Genomic DNA, 15,417 nt, shown 5'->3' on the forward strand with positions numbered 1-15,417 from the left:
TGGAGGTGTATTTCAAGACCTACCTTCAAACTCAGTGCCTCTGCGTGACATCATGGGAAAATCAAAATAAATCTGCCAAGACCTCCACAAGTCTGGTTCATCCTTGGGAGCCATTTCCAAACGCCTGAAGGTACCACATTCATCTGTACAAACAATAGTGCGCAAGTATAAATACCATAGGACCACGCAGCCGTAATACCGGTCAGGAAGGAGAGGTGTTCTGTCTCCTAGAGAGAAACGTACTTTGGTGCAAAAAGTGCAAATCAATCCGAGAACAACAGCAAAGGACCTTGTGAAGATGCTTTTGTACCCGTTTCCTCCCAGCATCTAAATCCACAGTAAAATGAGTCCTATATGGACAAACTGAAAGGCCGCTCAGCAAGGAAGAAGCCACTGCTCCAAAACCGCCATAAAAAAAGCCAGACTATGGTTTGCAACTGCACATGGGGACAAAGATCGTACTTTTTGGAGAAATATCCTCTGGTCTGATGAAACAAACATAGAACTGTTTGGCCGTAATGACCATCTTTATGTTTGGAGGAAAAAGGGGGAGGCTTGCAAGCCGAAGAACATCCCAACCATGAAGCATGGGGGTGACAGCATCATGTTGTGGGGCTGCTTTGCTGCAGGAGGGACTGTTGCACTTCAAAAATAGATGGCATCATGAGGAATGAAAATTGTGGATATATTGAAGCAACATCAAGACATCAGATAGGAAATTAAAGCTTGGTCGCAAATGGGTCTTCCAAATGGACAATGACCCAAAGCATACTTCCAAAGTTGTGGCAAAATGGCTTCAGGAACAAAGTCATGGTATTGGAGTGGCCATCAAAGCCCTGACCTCAATCCTATAGAAAATTTGTAGGCAGACCTACAAAAAGTGTGTGCGAGCAAGGAGGCCTACAAACCTGACTCCGTTACACCAGCTCTGTCAGGAGGAATGGGTCAAAATTCACCCAACTTATTGTGGGAAACTTGTGGACGGCTACCCGAAACGTTTAACCCAAGTTACACTATTTAAAAAGGCAATGCTACCAAACACTAATTGAGTATGTAAACTTGACCCACTGGGAACGTGATGAAAGAAATAAAAGCTGAAATAAATAATCCTCTACTATTATTCTGACATTCCACATTCTTACAAATAAAAGTGGTGATCCTAATTGACCTAAAACAGGGAATTGTTACCAGGATTAAATGTCAGGAATGATGAAAACTGAGTTTAAATGTATTTTGGCTAGTGTATGGAAACTTCCGACTTCAACTGTAGATTGACGAGGAATTAAAATGTTTTTATCCATTTCAGAATAAGGCTGTGCTGTAACAAAATGTGGAAAAAGTCAAGGGGTCTGAATACTTTCCGAAGGCACTGTACATAGTGTGGTGCAGGACTATTTGCAATGGACATCACTATGGTACAGTGCCCTTTTTACAAGTTTCATGCTGCACAATTAACTTTCATGTTTACAAAATTCAGTTTTTATATAAAACATATTTTAATTTTGAAAGGATGACAAATGCAGGAGTTTTTAAATACAAGGTCAAATAGCACTTCCACAGCAATGAACGGCTTAATGCAAAAGAGTGGACCAGCGTGAACTCAAAGTATGACTGTATATCAACCCATGTGGGAAATCAAATCCCTGCTCTCTGGTGAGGTCAGAAAAAAAAAGAAGGTCTAGTTCTTATTAAACGTGACTTTTTCAAAGCCAGAATTTACTGCAATGTCAAACACCTCTATTACATAAAAAAGGGAAAATCCGACTGTTATCCATTTTAGAGAGCAAACCGCATTCCCGCACCATACAATGCCTGCAGACAAAAAGGGACAGATTTAATCTGTGCATTTGCTTTAGTTTACAGTCCATTTCATGCACATCAGAGGAGAGACTCGCTGGCTGCACATGCAATTCTAAATTACCACAGTTGAATATTTTGTATGTTGTAGAACGAGAGACGTAGAAGCTTGTACAATGCAAGCTTCATAATTAAAGAATTCCCCTCTATGATCCTACCTTGAAAATTGAGGGATCAAACAAAGATACTTCTACAGTTTGGATATAAGCAATAACACATTTTGGGTCAAAGATATGGGAAAAAATTAAATTGGAAGATCGCGTGTGACAATTCAAGCGCTTGATAAAAAACATCCATCAATAGATGAGCAAAACTGTAAAAACAAAACTAAAGAATAAACAATTTGTACATTCTAAAGCTGAATCAGGTTAAAGACAAATAAAATAAAGTGTACGGAAGATTGAGGGAGGGGTGTGGCCGGGCTTCAAGACAGTGGCGGGGACAGCTTTCCAGCTTTCCTCATGGAACGCAGTGCCTTCTCTCGCAGGTGCTTCTCCAGGTCGTCCAGACGCTCTTCTACTTCACTGTCTGATTCCTTAAAGAAAGGTAGCATTAATTATATCATATTTCGGTTACGTTGCAAGGTAGGTGTGGTCATGCAGCAGGATGTGTCAAAGTAATAGAATAAAGAAAAACATTAGCTGATGACATGCAATAAATGATAGCGGTGCACCATTCAACTTCTACAACCATGTCTAATTTGTTCATTTTGATTGAAATAAATGTGATGCTTAGATGTAGGGCTGGGCGGTAAACCTTATTTACTACAGTACTAGTCAAAGGTTTTAGAACACCTCATTCAAGGGTTCTTTATTTTGTACTATTTTCCACTGTAGAAAAATAGTGAAGAAATAGTAAATTGCAATGTCCGTACTGAGAGACGCCTAAGACAGCGCTACAGAGAGAAAGGACGGACAGTTGATCGTGTAACAACAACGGCACACATCCGAACATCACACCTGCTGGACAGGTACAAGATGGCAACAACAACTGCCCGCGTTACACCAGGAACGCACAATCCCTCCATCAGTGCGCAGACTGTCCGCAATAGGCTGAGAGAGGCTGGACTGTGGGCTTATAGGCTTGTTGTAAGGCAGGTCCTCACCATCGCCTATGGGCACAAACCCACAGTCGCTGGACCAGACAGGACTGGCAAAAAGTACTCTTCACTGAGGAGTTACGGTTGTCTCACCAGGGGTGATGGTCGGATTCACATTTATCGCCAAAGGAATGAGCGTTACACCGAGGCCTGTACTCTGGAGTGGGATCGATTTGGAGGGTCCGTCATGGTCTTGGGCGGTGTGTCACAGCATCATCGGACTGAGCTCGTTGTCATTGCAAGCAATCTCAACGCTGTGCGTTACAGGGAAGACATCCTCCCTCATGTGGCACCCTGCCTGCAGGCCCATCCTGACCCTCCAGAGTGACAATGCCACCAACCATACTGCTCGTTCTGTGCAAGACAGGAACGTCTGTTCTGCCATGGCCGGTGAAGAGCCCAGATCTCAATCCCATTGAGCACATCTTGGACTTGTTGGATCAGAGGGTGAGGGCTAGGGCCATTCCCCCCAGAAACTTGCAGGTGCCTTGGTGGAAGAGTGGGGTAATATCTCACAGCAAGAACTGGCAAATCTGATGCACTCCATGAGGAGGAGATGCACTGCAGTACTTAATGCAGCTGGTGGTAACACCAGATACGGACATACTTTTGATTTTGACTCCCCTTTGTTCAGGGACACATTCCATTTCTGTTAGTCACATGTCTGTGGAACTTGTTCAGTTAATGTCTGTTGTTGAATCTTATGTTCATACAAATATTTTCACATGTTAAGTTTGCTGAAAATAAACGCAGTTGATAGTGAGATTCCTTTTTTTGCTCAGTTTAGTAACCAAAAAGTGTTCAACAAATCAAAATATATTTGATACGAGATTCTTCAAAGCAGGGACCCTTCGCCTTGACTACAGCTTTGCACACTCTTTGCATTTTCTCAACCTGCTCCATGAGGTAGTCACCTGGAATGCATTTCAATTAACAGGTGTGCCTTGTTAAAGAGTTCATTTGTGGAATTTCCTTCTTAATGCGTTTGAGCCAATCAGTTGTGACAAGGTAGGGGTGGTATAAAGAAGAAAGCACTATTTGGTAAAATACCAAGTCCATGTCAAGAACAGCTCAAATAAGCGAAACAGTCCATTACTTTAAGGCATGAAGGTCAGTCAACACGGAAGATTCCAAGTACTTTGAAAGTTTCTTCAAGTGCAGTCGTAAAAACTATCAAGCGGTATGATGAAACTGGCTGACGAGGACCGCCACAGGAAAGGAAGACCCAGACAGAGTTCCCTGCAGCACATAAGTTCATTAGAGTTACCAGCCTCAGACATTTCAGCTGTTGGAATCGGCTAAACATTGAGATATTAAATAAATGGAGACAAAGCCATGAAAAGAAAGTTTGTAAAAGGCCAGAAGGCTTTGGAATGTGTTTGATGGAGGAGAGGAGAGCGATGTGTTGATATAGGGAAGACAGATGGATATCTGTGGATTAGGAGGTGAGGGGTGAGGTCAGTTCCCCTTAAGGGAGTAATCAGGGTTGGTATCTGGTTACCTTTCCTGTGGAGCCATAAGACACTCCTCCTTACAGTTTAAGTAGGATGCATATAAACTGAAATGTTTTGCTGTCTGATTTCAGCTGTACAGAACCCTTGGGAAGAATCAACTTGGTTAAAGCTTCTCTAGTGTCCGTGGGTTATTTACTCTGAAAAATAAGAACCTAACACAGCCCAAATAAATGCTTCAAAGAGTTCAAGTAACAGACATCAACTGTTCAGAGACTTCGGGAAAATCAGGCCTTCGTGGTCAAATTGCTGCAAAGAAACCACTACTAAAAGGACAACAATAATAAGACGAGACTTGCCTGGGCCAAGAAACACCAGCAATGGATATTAGACTGATGGAAATCTGTCCTTTGGTCTGATATATCCAAATGAGATTTTACATTCCAACCGCCATGTCTTTGTGAGACGCAGAGTAGGTGAACGGATGATCTCCGCATGTGCGGTTCCCACGGTGAAGCATGGATGTGGTGTGATGGTACTTAGCTGGTGACACGATCAGTGATTTATTTAGAATTCAAGGCACACTTACCTAGCATGGCTACACCAGCATTCTGCAGCGATCGTCCCTCTAAGCGCAAACCAGATGGGATGGCATAATTTTTTCCCCAACAGGACAATGACCAAAAACACCTCCAGGCTGTATAAGGGATATTTGACCAAGGAGAGTGATGGTGCTGAATCAGATGACCTGGCCTTAACCTAATTGAGATGGTTTGGGATGAGTTGGACCGCAGAGTGAAGGAAAAGATGCCAATAAGTGCTCAGCATATGTGGGAACTCCTTCGAGACTGTTAGAAAAGCATTCCAGGTGAAGCTAGTTGAGAGAATGCCAAGAGTGTGCAAAGCTGTAATCAAGGCAAAGGGTGGCTGCCTTAAAGAATCTCAAATAACATTTTGATTTGTAGTAACTTTTGGTTACTACATGATTCCATGTGTTATTTCATAGTTTGGATGTCTTCGCTATTAATCTTATATGTAGAAAATAGTAAAAATAAAGCAAACCCTTGAATGAATAGGTGTCCAAACTTGACTGGTACTGTATATACACACACACACACACAGGTACTGATGGATGGACCAGTTTGTATTTTTACTTTACCTTTCTACAAATGGTATATTAATGTATGGTTTATTAAATGTAATAACCACAGATGAAACTGGTGAAAATATGAAAATTATGGCAATTATTACCGCCAGTAAGTTTAACAGCTGAGAACGGCCAACTTGCTAGCAAGTGCTTTAAATGCAGTCAGACTTTTCTATGAATGCTCGTTCCGTCTTTTTAGTCTAGTCTCTCTCGCTCCTCTGTATGTGCACATTCCCACTAACTCACAAACCAAGCCCATGCCACCCACAACAGAGCCCTCTGACAAGCAGTTCCAAATCAATATTTTGGTTTGCTCCAACAGAATCAGTTATATGTATATAGAAAATAAAAAAACGTAGACATTGTATTACTGTAAGAAAATAACAACCATTATAACGATACCTTGTTTATGTCTCAACTCCCCAATTTGTGCGCAGAGAAGACACTACTGAAAACAGGAATATCAATGAACATTGATCCTGGAAGATTGCAACGTTTGTCAGCGCGCTGCATGAAGGTACCGCTAGCAGCATTTTAGCCACAGTGTTATGTAGTGTTATGTGGTAGCTGTTTAGTACATTTTAAATGAGCATAAAAGCAATTATATAAGGAATTACCAACTTGTTCTCCTGTGAAATAAGCATCTTATCCACCTATGCCACTTGATTTCAACATTAAAACAAAGTGAGTAGGTTAGCATGCTGTTCAAACAGGAAAGTGATTAGCAGTTCAAATGTTCTACCTTGATAGCTAGCTAATAGATCCAAGTTGGCTAGAATTGAAATATAAACATTATCTACTCATCAGCACATGGGCCTGTGCTTGGCAGATTGTTTATGAGACCTGTGTTAATTTTCTATAATGCATTCGCCTGCTACAAGAGCTTGGTCATTATTAGTGGCTGCGAATTGTTCTGGTTAAATAAGTAACAAAAAGGGCATTTTAATAGAGAGACTTAAAAGCCAGATCAGTGACTACTGCAAAATGGCAGGTTAAACTATTTTGATAAAATCATTTATTCATGGGTCCTATGGTTGTGGAAGGCTGACTGCTTGAAATACAGCGTATTGACCTTTAAAATTGTACAACAAAGGTAATTGAGAAAACATCAAGATGTAAATTGTTAGGGAAAAAAATGTAGATTTTATTTTTAGGTCTTACTGCCCCGCCCTAATTCAAGTTTGATTGAACATCAAACAATCAGAATGGAGACAGACATTAAAACCACTTACAATTTATTTGTTGCCGCTCTAGTGTCATTATAGGAAAAACTAAATACTGTCAAATTTGAAAAAATAAAATGTCCTCATTGCCCACCCCTACTTAGAAACAGTGGATCTGATATGTGAAGCTGGCTAAACCCCCTCAGTAAATCAGAAGAGTAGACTTCACCTTTTTATGGTCGGAGTCTACATCCTCTTCCATCCCCAGGTTCTCCTGGCCATCCCCAGCAGCCACCAGCACTCCAATCTTCTCCTTCTTGTGTTTCTTGTGTTTCTTGTGCTTCTTGTCCTTCTTATGTTTCTTCTCCTTCTTATGTTTTTTGTTCTTCTTTCCTCCAGCCTCAGTGTCTGAATTCTGAGATGGAGAGGACAAAGCAGAGTGACTAAGTATTTAAATTGGCAGTTGGGCCAAGAAGAGGGTGTGATGACACGTCATTGGTTCAACTATTTTACCGTCCCACGTCAAGTCATCATAGTATTAGTACACAAAAACACACACCAGCTATTACTCACATGAGAACGCTTCCCCAACTAGCCACTTAGTTGAGTCAAACATTTTTAAATCTCACGTAATATTAACAGACAGCAGCTTTAAACTCACCTTGTTTGGAGAAGGGCTGCCAGAGCCGCTGCTGGCCTTCTTTGCCAGAGGGGCTGATGGCGAGCCACTGGCCGAGCAGCCCGATGAGGGGAAGCCTGAGGCTGGGGCCGGCCGCTTCAAGGCTCCTGGTTTAGGAGAACCAGACGGTGACCTTGATGACGCTCTCCTCATAGGCTGGGGGCTCTGAGAGGCTCTGATAGGGACAGAAAAAAAAGTGATATCTGGAAAATAGTGGTATGAGTTGTTGCTGTGCAGCACCTGCTTTGGCATCAATAAGACCAATTAGAAGCTCCTTACCTCTGGTTCTTGCGGGGCTCTGGTGTCCGGGACACCCTGCGGATTGCCCTGTTGCTGTGTGAGGGGGACACCTGGCGCCTCTGGCCAGGTGGAGAGGTGCCCGAGGAGTCAAAGCGCCCTTGAGGACTAGCAGACCCACGCATGGCCCGACCGCGGTTGGCAGGGGAGGGGGAGAGGCGGTTACTGTGAACAGCAGGGGGGGAGCGCGTGCCCCGGCCTGGCCGGTTGGATGGGAGCATGGGGCTCCTCCTGTGTCGGGGGGGAGAGGTGGGGAGAGGAGGTGTGCGTCTCTTTTGGGGAGGGGGACTCCTGCGCTTCGGGGACCTGGAGGGACGGCGCTTGTGCATTGGGGAAAGGCATTTGGGAGGGGGAGACCCCGATAGCCTTCTCTTCTGTGGGCCCAGGGGAGTAGGGCTGTAGCGCCGCTGGATGGGGGGAGAGTACCGCCTGGGGGAGGGGGAGCGTCTGCGAGGAGGTGGAGAGGGAGACCTGGGGGAACAGAGGAGGACATACGAGCCAAGTTATTATCTGAATCTCAGGTGTGGTACACAATTTTGGACAATGCTCAGTACTGAGGACTGAGTACTGAGAAAAAAAAAGAAGAGTAGCAAAAGTTTTTTACCTGCGTCTCGGAGGAGAGGGAGATCTGCGACGGCGTGGGGGAGATCGGCGGCCTCCAGGGGAGAGGGAGCGTCTTTTTCTGGTGAGGAAAGCAAACATAAATGAGGAACGCATGGTGTGGGCAAAACCTCAACTTTAATCATGACATTGAGAGGGATAGGAGAAACCGTCTATAGCTGACCTGGGGGAGCCGTCCCTGTGTCGTCTCCTGGGGGAGGAGGGGGAGCGACTGCGCCTCCTCCTGACATTCCCGTTCCTCGCCGCTGGCCCTCCGCCCGGCCTCTTGGACCCCTCGTCCTCTGATGAGGAGGATGATCCAGTATCTGTAACCAATCCAAAAGTAGTCAGGACACGTCATTTCCCAGTAGCATAAAAGGGAAAAACACCCAGATGGGGATTTGGGCACAACTTCAAGACCCACGAGATGAGGGTGCAAGACGAAACGGCTAGCTAAAAAGATGGGGTGAGGGACAAATAAAAATAATTATAACCTGAAGACGTCTCCCGATTCTGCCTGCGATACTGACGTCGCTGCTGCACAGGATCTGCGGTAGCCCCCTCTGAAAAGCAAAGCAGTGAGACTCCATTCACTGCTTGAGAAAACAAAGACCCACCCACACCCATTGTGCATCACACCACACAGACAAACGCTAAAAGGAAGACTCACCTGATTCCGATGCCTCAGAATGCCTGGGTTTTGGAACAGGAGACAGTGAATCATTCCTTGATCCTAGTTTCTTCTTTGAACCTAAAAATCAATAAGATGTTTAAAGGGCACAAAGTCTTTCAAGAAAGATTCATTCACAAATACACTTGCTTGTATAACACCAGTGGTAGGACTGATACATTCTGTTTTCAGCAGCCCGAAAAGAGGTTTATGATTCAGTAGTTTCCATTAGTCACGGCCTGCCATTAAGACCCTGCCAAGGACTTCAAGTGTCATACTTCTGTAACCAGGCCTGCCTAGGAATCAAGTAATCCAGGGAGATAATGAAAAATGTGTTTCCAGGTCACTGAGTTCAACAGGCATCTTCTGGCTGTATAGACATAGCCACCCCTGATACAGTATGTGTATCACACTCAGAGACTGATCATGTAACATGATGTCACTGGCAAGGTGAGGGAGTGCCACATCTGAGATGGTGAGGGAGTTCGATAGGGATGATGGGCCAAGTTCATTACAGCCCTTTGTAAACTCTGATAGTACTTAATGTACATTAGAGCAGGGATGAGAAGGTGGCATGGAACTATATTTAGAATGGAGAGAAGAAAGAAAAACCAACATACCAGCTGATCTGGACGGGGAGGCTGAGGACCGGCCCTTTCTAGCCCGAGGGGAGGCAGAGCGTCGGGCCTTCCCAGGGGGGCTACCATTGGGGGCTCTTCTCCTGGAGGGGCTGAGGGAGGGATCAGCTGCGTGGCCGCGGGGCTGTTTCCTAGGAGGTGTGGTTGACGTTCTCTTCACGGCCTTCTGAGGTGAGCGAGGCGCGGAGGAGCTGCTCCCAGAGGATGGGGAGCGAGAGCGCCGCCTATTGGACAAACAAAGCTCAAATCAACCACAATGCAGGTTTACATGCTGTTTGGTAAGTTGGCTAGTTAATGACAGCTTCAGTAATGGACACTTCTGCACTCTGCTACACTTGCATGGCCCTCCACTCACCTGCGGACAGGGGAGCGACTGCGCCTGTGTCTGGGGCCTGGGGGGCCACGTCTGGGGGGGCTCCTACGACGAGGGGACATTCGTCTCCTGGGGCTCGGCCTCCGGCGTGGGGAGTAAGATCTGGACCGCGATTTAGGTCGTCTGCGGGAATGGGAGCGAGAGCGGTGGCGGGGCCTGTCCCTCCTGCCGTCCTTCTCCCTGGGCTTGGGCCTCTCCTCCTTTTTAGAAGCCTTACCTGGGGAGGGTTCTTTGACCTTCATCACAGAGTCAGGTACCACAACCACAGTGTGCGGCTTCACCAAATCACTTGGAAAATTAAAAACATACCACAAATTAGATTAAAATATTTTTTTAAATCTAGAACTACCAAAACAGGAAAAATCAAATCCCTGAATATTGCCAGATATAGTCGGTGCTCAAACCAGCATCTTACCTGGTGGAAGAGGCCTCCTGAATGACTGGCTCAGGTACGGCGCTCTCAGAGGTGTCTGGCTCTGGCTGGGGCTCCTCAGTGCTCTGGGGCAATGTAACACTGACCAGGGTGACGGCTGGGGCTGTTAGTGGAGGGGAGCTGCTGGGACTGGGCTTACGCCTCGGGGAGCGGGAGTGACTCCGCTTTCTCTCTCTCTTCACTGGAGACCGTCGCCGTGGAGACTGTGACCTTGACTTCCTCCTGTACGACAACAACAAATGTGATAAGAACAAATGCTACAATCTTTAAATATTTTGATGGACATTGACTTCAAGGGATTTTACTTCATGTGATTTTCTCCCACCTTCTGGGGCTCTCCCTTTCTCTGTTTTCCTTCTCATCAATCTTCTTCAGAGAGGCAAGCTTCTCCTGCTCAATCTGCAACAAATAAATGTTATTGGTCGCATACACATATTTAGCAGATGATATTGCGGGTGAAGCGAAACACTTATGTTCCTAGCTCCAACAGTGCAATAGTACCTAAAAGTAAAAGGATGGAGCAATGTTGGAGTAGCATCGAGTAAAACACAGTATATACACATAAAATTTGTAAAACAAGAAATTAGTAAAATATTAACGTGACTAGTGTTCCACAGACAACATGCTAGGCCAAAGCCATAAAACACATGCGTGACACAAATGTGGTGATTGTGAGATTGTGTCTGGTTGCTTACCTGTCTCTGTTTGATCTCCTCTTTCTTCTGTTCCAGGAAGGCAGAGGGGATACCGGCAATGTTGTCCTGGGCACTGAGCAGCAGAGGCCACAGGTCCCTCATAAACTCTCTGGCATTCTTTCCATTCAGGAAGCCCGTCAGGTTGATCTGCATCATCTTACTGTCCGGGTGCTGCAACACACACCAAGGGGGAGAGAAAATAAACACACCAATTTAACATGGAGGGAGAACTCGCGAGAGCGAGAAGGGGGGGGGGGGGGGGTCTCACTCAGACAACTGCCTTCCCCTTTGTTTCCTCACTAAGCTACACATGCCTGCTAAATAATGGCAGCCATCTTCATAACAAAAGACAATAGCTACAGTATATGACCCCTGGGCCCCAAAGCAGACAGTCATTGCAACCTAACAAACTTTTGTTGACTTGAGGCTGTGATTCCTTATCTCCACCCCATTAGTTCGGTAATTGAAACCCAAAACTGAGAATAGCTGAGGGGAGACATAAGTGCTACATCATCCATGTAAAGGACACCCACCGCATGCATCAAGGCTGACTTAACCTTCATAAAATATAATCTAATAAATATTTAACTATCCCACCCATCACCATTACTGTCAATAATCTTGATCATAAATAACTAGCATTCCTGTCCTGTTGTTCTCGGCCTCCCCACAGTCTATTCTTTGAGAGATGAACAGATATCCACAAAACAGAGTGCATCAAAACCCAAAACTGCAAGTACAGTCCCGGTGTCTTCAGTGTGTCCCGCGGGATCAGTGGGTATGGAGCGCCCGTGTCTCCTGCAGAAAGAGACGCTCCCTTGGCTTGCTTCCGCCTCCCTACTGCTTGAGACTCAACCACCTTCAGTTTATTGTTATATCATTTATCTAAATTGCAAGAGACGAACAAGCAATAATGAGTGCACAAGACATTTAAAAAGGGGTTTTATTTCAACATCTAAGTCAAGAATGAAAGTTGGATACCCTTTTATCTAAATGATAATGACTAATAAGGCCTTTTATCATTACTGTGATGTTATAGCATTTAGCTTAATTTGTCTAAAAAAAATTAAAAAACATAGATTGCACAGAAACAAAAATTGGTAAGGCGTAGTTGAATGTATTTTCCCTCCCAGTATTAGGCTAAGTTCACTAAAACAGATAGTACCTTTACGAGATTCCAGCAACATATGAGTATGAATAAAAATCATCCGAGGATTGCTGTGAGTCATGCACCATTCATAAAAATAAGTTGTTGATTAATTATTAGGCTATCAGTAGAGATAAACATTTCCTTTTTCTACATCCAGTGTATTATATCAAATTTCCCCTTGAAGTCATGTTTTATCAGCCAAATGCTACTTAAGTGGGGGGAAAAATGAAGGCAATTATAATACACAAGTATAATTTGAACCATGCAATTGGACTTCCTAAATTGAGGGGCAATGAAATGTAACAAACTGGAGGGAAAACTTGAACAACAAGTGCACTGATGCAACTTATAATTTATGCAGAATAGGGTCCATGTGAATTGCAATGGATCATTTTAAAAGCAGTTTTTCCGACAGCCCAGAAAGAAGATACTACAGATGTCATACTCTACACAAATAAAATGCGGATCAATGGCCTAACAATTTCACTGTATCCTCTCAACTTTAACACACTCCAAAGATAGGATACAGAGGAGATATAAAAGACAAACTAGGGGCGCAATTCAAAGGTATATGGAGAAAATGGCATGGCATTGTCCAATTGTTTCTATCACTAGCATGTTGATCCCTGACCATAACTCACCTCAAACCACACACTGCATCAGGGAGTTGGGCTCAGTGACACTTTGGGCTCAGCAGAGAGCTAATAAGGTGTTGGTGCTATACTTCTGATGCAAGGTATAACATCCATATTGGTTCAGGCCTTTTGAATCATAAATCACATCATCATTAGAAAACTGTGGCACAAAGGCACTTTGTCACATATCACAGCAACAACTTTGTGTCATTTAAATTATGTATTTTTCCTTTACACTGGACACCGGTGGTAGCTCTTTCCCCATCTGCATTTATATTGCGTTTTTTCTAAGCAATACACTTTGTTACATCAATCTATCTTTTCCTCATTAAGTTTATATAACCAACATCTGATGTATGTACAAGAAAAGGAAGGAATTTGAGTCAATAGTATTACCTTTTCTTCTAGCTGGTTAAATATGAATTCTATGACGACATCATCCTCGAACCCCAGGATCTCCGTCACTCGCTGAGTGATCCAAGGTTTGATGACTTCCAGGTTCACCTTGGTCATATCCACCTAGGGAAGGAAGAATTCATTACTAACTTAAACCCATTCCACACTTAAACAAAAATCTGGCTATACAGAAGCTACTGCCAATACCATATAATTAGTTGTGGGAACACTGAGCATTCAATTAGAAGATGTGCTAAAAGCAGTGTTGTTTATCATACCTTCTTTTCCAGACATTCTGCAAATTTCAGTTGCTTTAGAAGTTTCTTCTGCTTGTTGCTGAAGCGATTGTCCTGTTCTGCACTTGTGCCCTGTATGAGACAAGTAATAAACAGTTTACATAACTACTAGCTATAGTAACTATTTCAGTTATAAAATGTTGGTTCTTTATTATTTGTACTTGTCCCTTTAGCAGAAACTAGCTACCTATGTCACAACATGGTGAAACATAATGTAAGCTAGCTGCAACTTTTGAAACAAGACTTAATTGAATAAGTGTCAAACAAAGTGGAAAATAAGTACCTAGCTAATCAAAACCCTTGTTATGGAGATAAATGTGGGTTTATGTTGCTAGCCTGCCAACTACACTGAACAAAAATATAGGTCCCATGTTTCATGAGCTGAAAAAAAAAAAATCCCAGAAATGGTCCATACACACCACCTGACAGGTGTGGCATATCAAGATGATAAAACAGCATGATCATTACATGCTCACGAGTATTTCTGTCTGTAATGAAGCCATTTTGTGGGGGGAAAACTAATTCTGATTGGCTGGGCCTATGCCCCCCAAGGCCCAACCATGGCTGCACCCCTGCCCAGTCATGTGAAACGGTTTATTTTATTTAAATTGACTGATTTCCTTATAGGAACTGTAACTCAGTAAAATCTTTGAAATTGTTACATGTTGCGTTTATATTTTTGTTCAGTATAGTTGTGCTAATCTCGATGTGAGCTGAGGCCCGAGTAGACATGCCCCGCCTCTTGTCTGGTTAAAATTGGTTTGGCTTATTCTTCAACCAACAAGTCTAATACTAGGTAACACATGTAACTATAGGTGATAACTAGCTACTGTACATCAGCAATGAACATAGTTTGAAATGGAAAAACACAACCTACGCAAAATAAATATATCTAGCGAAGCTAGTTTAATGCAGCCGCCATCTTTACATTAGCTTCCCATTGCAGCGGAATGGCGCACGAGCTCGTCTGTCTATAATGGCACATATTTACAAACCCAAAGAAATATCTATACATTTGTAACACCATTCAACAATTAATAGTAACATTGTAAATATCTTACGCGGAAGAATCCCGCGTCCATGTTATTAGCCGAGAAAGATGTAAAAGCGGTTGATAGCGGAGTCTGGCGAAATACGTACTACCAAACCCCAGCATACAACACGCGACAGAACTCCTCCTTTACAGCAGAACAGAAGAAGTGAATGGACGATGACGAAATCGTTTTTTTTGTTTTTTTGCTGTCAAGAGTTTTATTTATCTTCTTTTAGTTACTGTTGCCAACTTACATCGACCTATAATTTAAATATCATACATTTTGTCGTGAATAGTGTGTATATGTTGCAGCCTGATACCACATATAGAACAATGAACCATATCTTTAACCGGATGTATAAATGTGAGGCATCCGGTTAGAGTTACCGCTCACTACCAAATATGAGGTTGAGAGGAAGCCCGGTAGTGGAATAACGTGGAGCGAGATGAATGTTGGCCGACATTCTGCAAATTTTCTCATCGATTAAACATTTGATCTCCATACAGTTTTGTTTCCAAAACTAAAATCTGTAACAAACTGAGTGGAATGCGTTTTGTAAAATTCACCTTTGCCAAAGTTGTAAAAAAAAAAATTGTGTTGTTTAGAAGGAGCGCAAGGGCGAATGGAGTTATTACACACGCGCACTTCGCAGAGTTGGCGTTCCCCGACGGAAATATGCTAAAATCATGCTAAAACGCGCCAATGTGATCTCAGTAGCTCGTGCTTGGCTATGCCCACCCCTTGCTTGTTTTTCCCACTGTGATTCACTTGCTCCCATTGAAAACGACAGTCTCTGGTCTATCT

At 43.5% G+C, this 15,417-nt stretch overlaps 1 protein-coding gene across 7 annotated transcripts; it reads right to left on the minus strand.

Annotated features, from left to right (window-relative positions):
* Positions 1-1,472: 1,472 nt before the first annotated feature.
* Positions 1,473-14,978, minus strand: LOC109894582 (serine/arginine repetitive matrix protein 1-like). Of its 7 annotated transcripts, none has more exons than XM_031829040.1 (17): positions 14,641-14,834; positions 13,562-13,651; positions 13,284-13,406; positions 12,894-13,013; positions 11,103-11,273; positions 10,733-10,806; positions 10,390-10,629; positions 9,957-10,262; positions 9,584-9,825; positions 8,964-9,044; positions 8,788-8,856; positions 8,478-8,619; positions 8,298-8,375; positions 7,676-8,164; positions 7,379-7,571; positions 6,947-7,132; positions 1,473-2,392 (listed from the first exon to the last, which is right to left on the minus strand). In XM_031829040.1, the coding sequence occupies exons 5-17, from the start codon at positions 11,256-11,258 to the stop codon at positions 2,282-2,284; spliced, it is 2,367 nt and encodes a 788-aa protein (XP_031684900.1). In that variant the 5' UTR covers positions 11,259-11,273; positions 12,894-13,013; positions 13,284-13,406; positions 13,562-13,651; positions 14,641-14,834; the 3' UTR covers positions 1,473-2,281. The 7 variants fall into 7 exon arrangements, with proteins under 7 accessions (XP_031684900.1, XP_031684902.1, XP_031684901.1 ...); XM_031829042.1 differs by adding an exon at positions 5,957-6,002 and having other exon boundaries at positions 11,103-13,013; positions 14,641-14,833; XM_031829041.1 differs by having other exon boundaries at positions 1,473-2,385; positions 14,641-14,831.
* Positions 14,979-15,417: the final 439 nt, after the last annotated feature.

This window comes from Oncorhynchus kisutch, linkage group LG7 (genome assembly GCF_002021735.2).
Source record: "Oncorhynchus kisutch isolate 150728-3 linkage group LG7, Okis_V2, whole genome shotgun sequence".
In the NCBI taxonomy this organism is placed as follows: Eukaryota; Metazoa; Chordata; class Actinopteri; order Salmoniformes; family Salmonidae; genus Oncorhynchus; species Oncorhynchus kisutch.

Bases quoted from the DNA above. Each gene is read 5' to 3' on its own strand.
- LOC109894582 (XM_020488174.2), bottom strand. From the start codon at position 14,661: ATGGACGCGGGATTCTTCCGC. The intron at 13,652-14,640 runs GTAAGATATTTA...TGTCTCATACAG, and splicing joins TGGACGCGGGATTCTTCCGC to GGCACAAGTGCAGAACAGGA. The intron at 10,807-11,102 runs GTAAGCAACCAG...TATTTGTTGCAG, and splicing joins AGGAGATCAAACAGAGACAG to ATTGAGCAGGAGAAGCTTGC.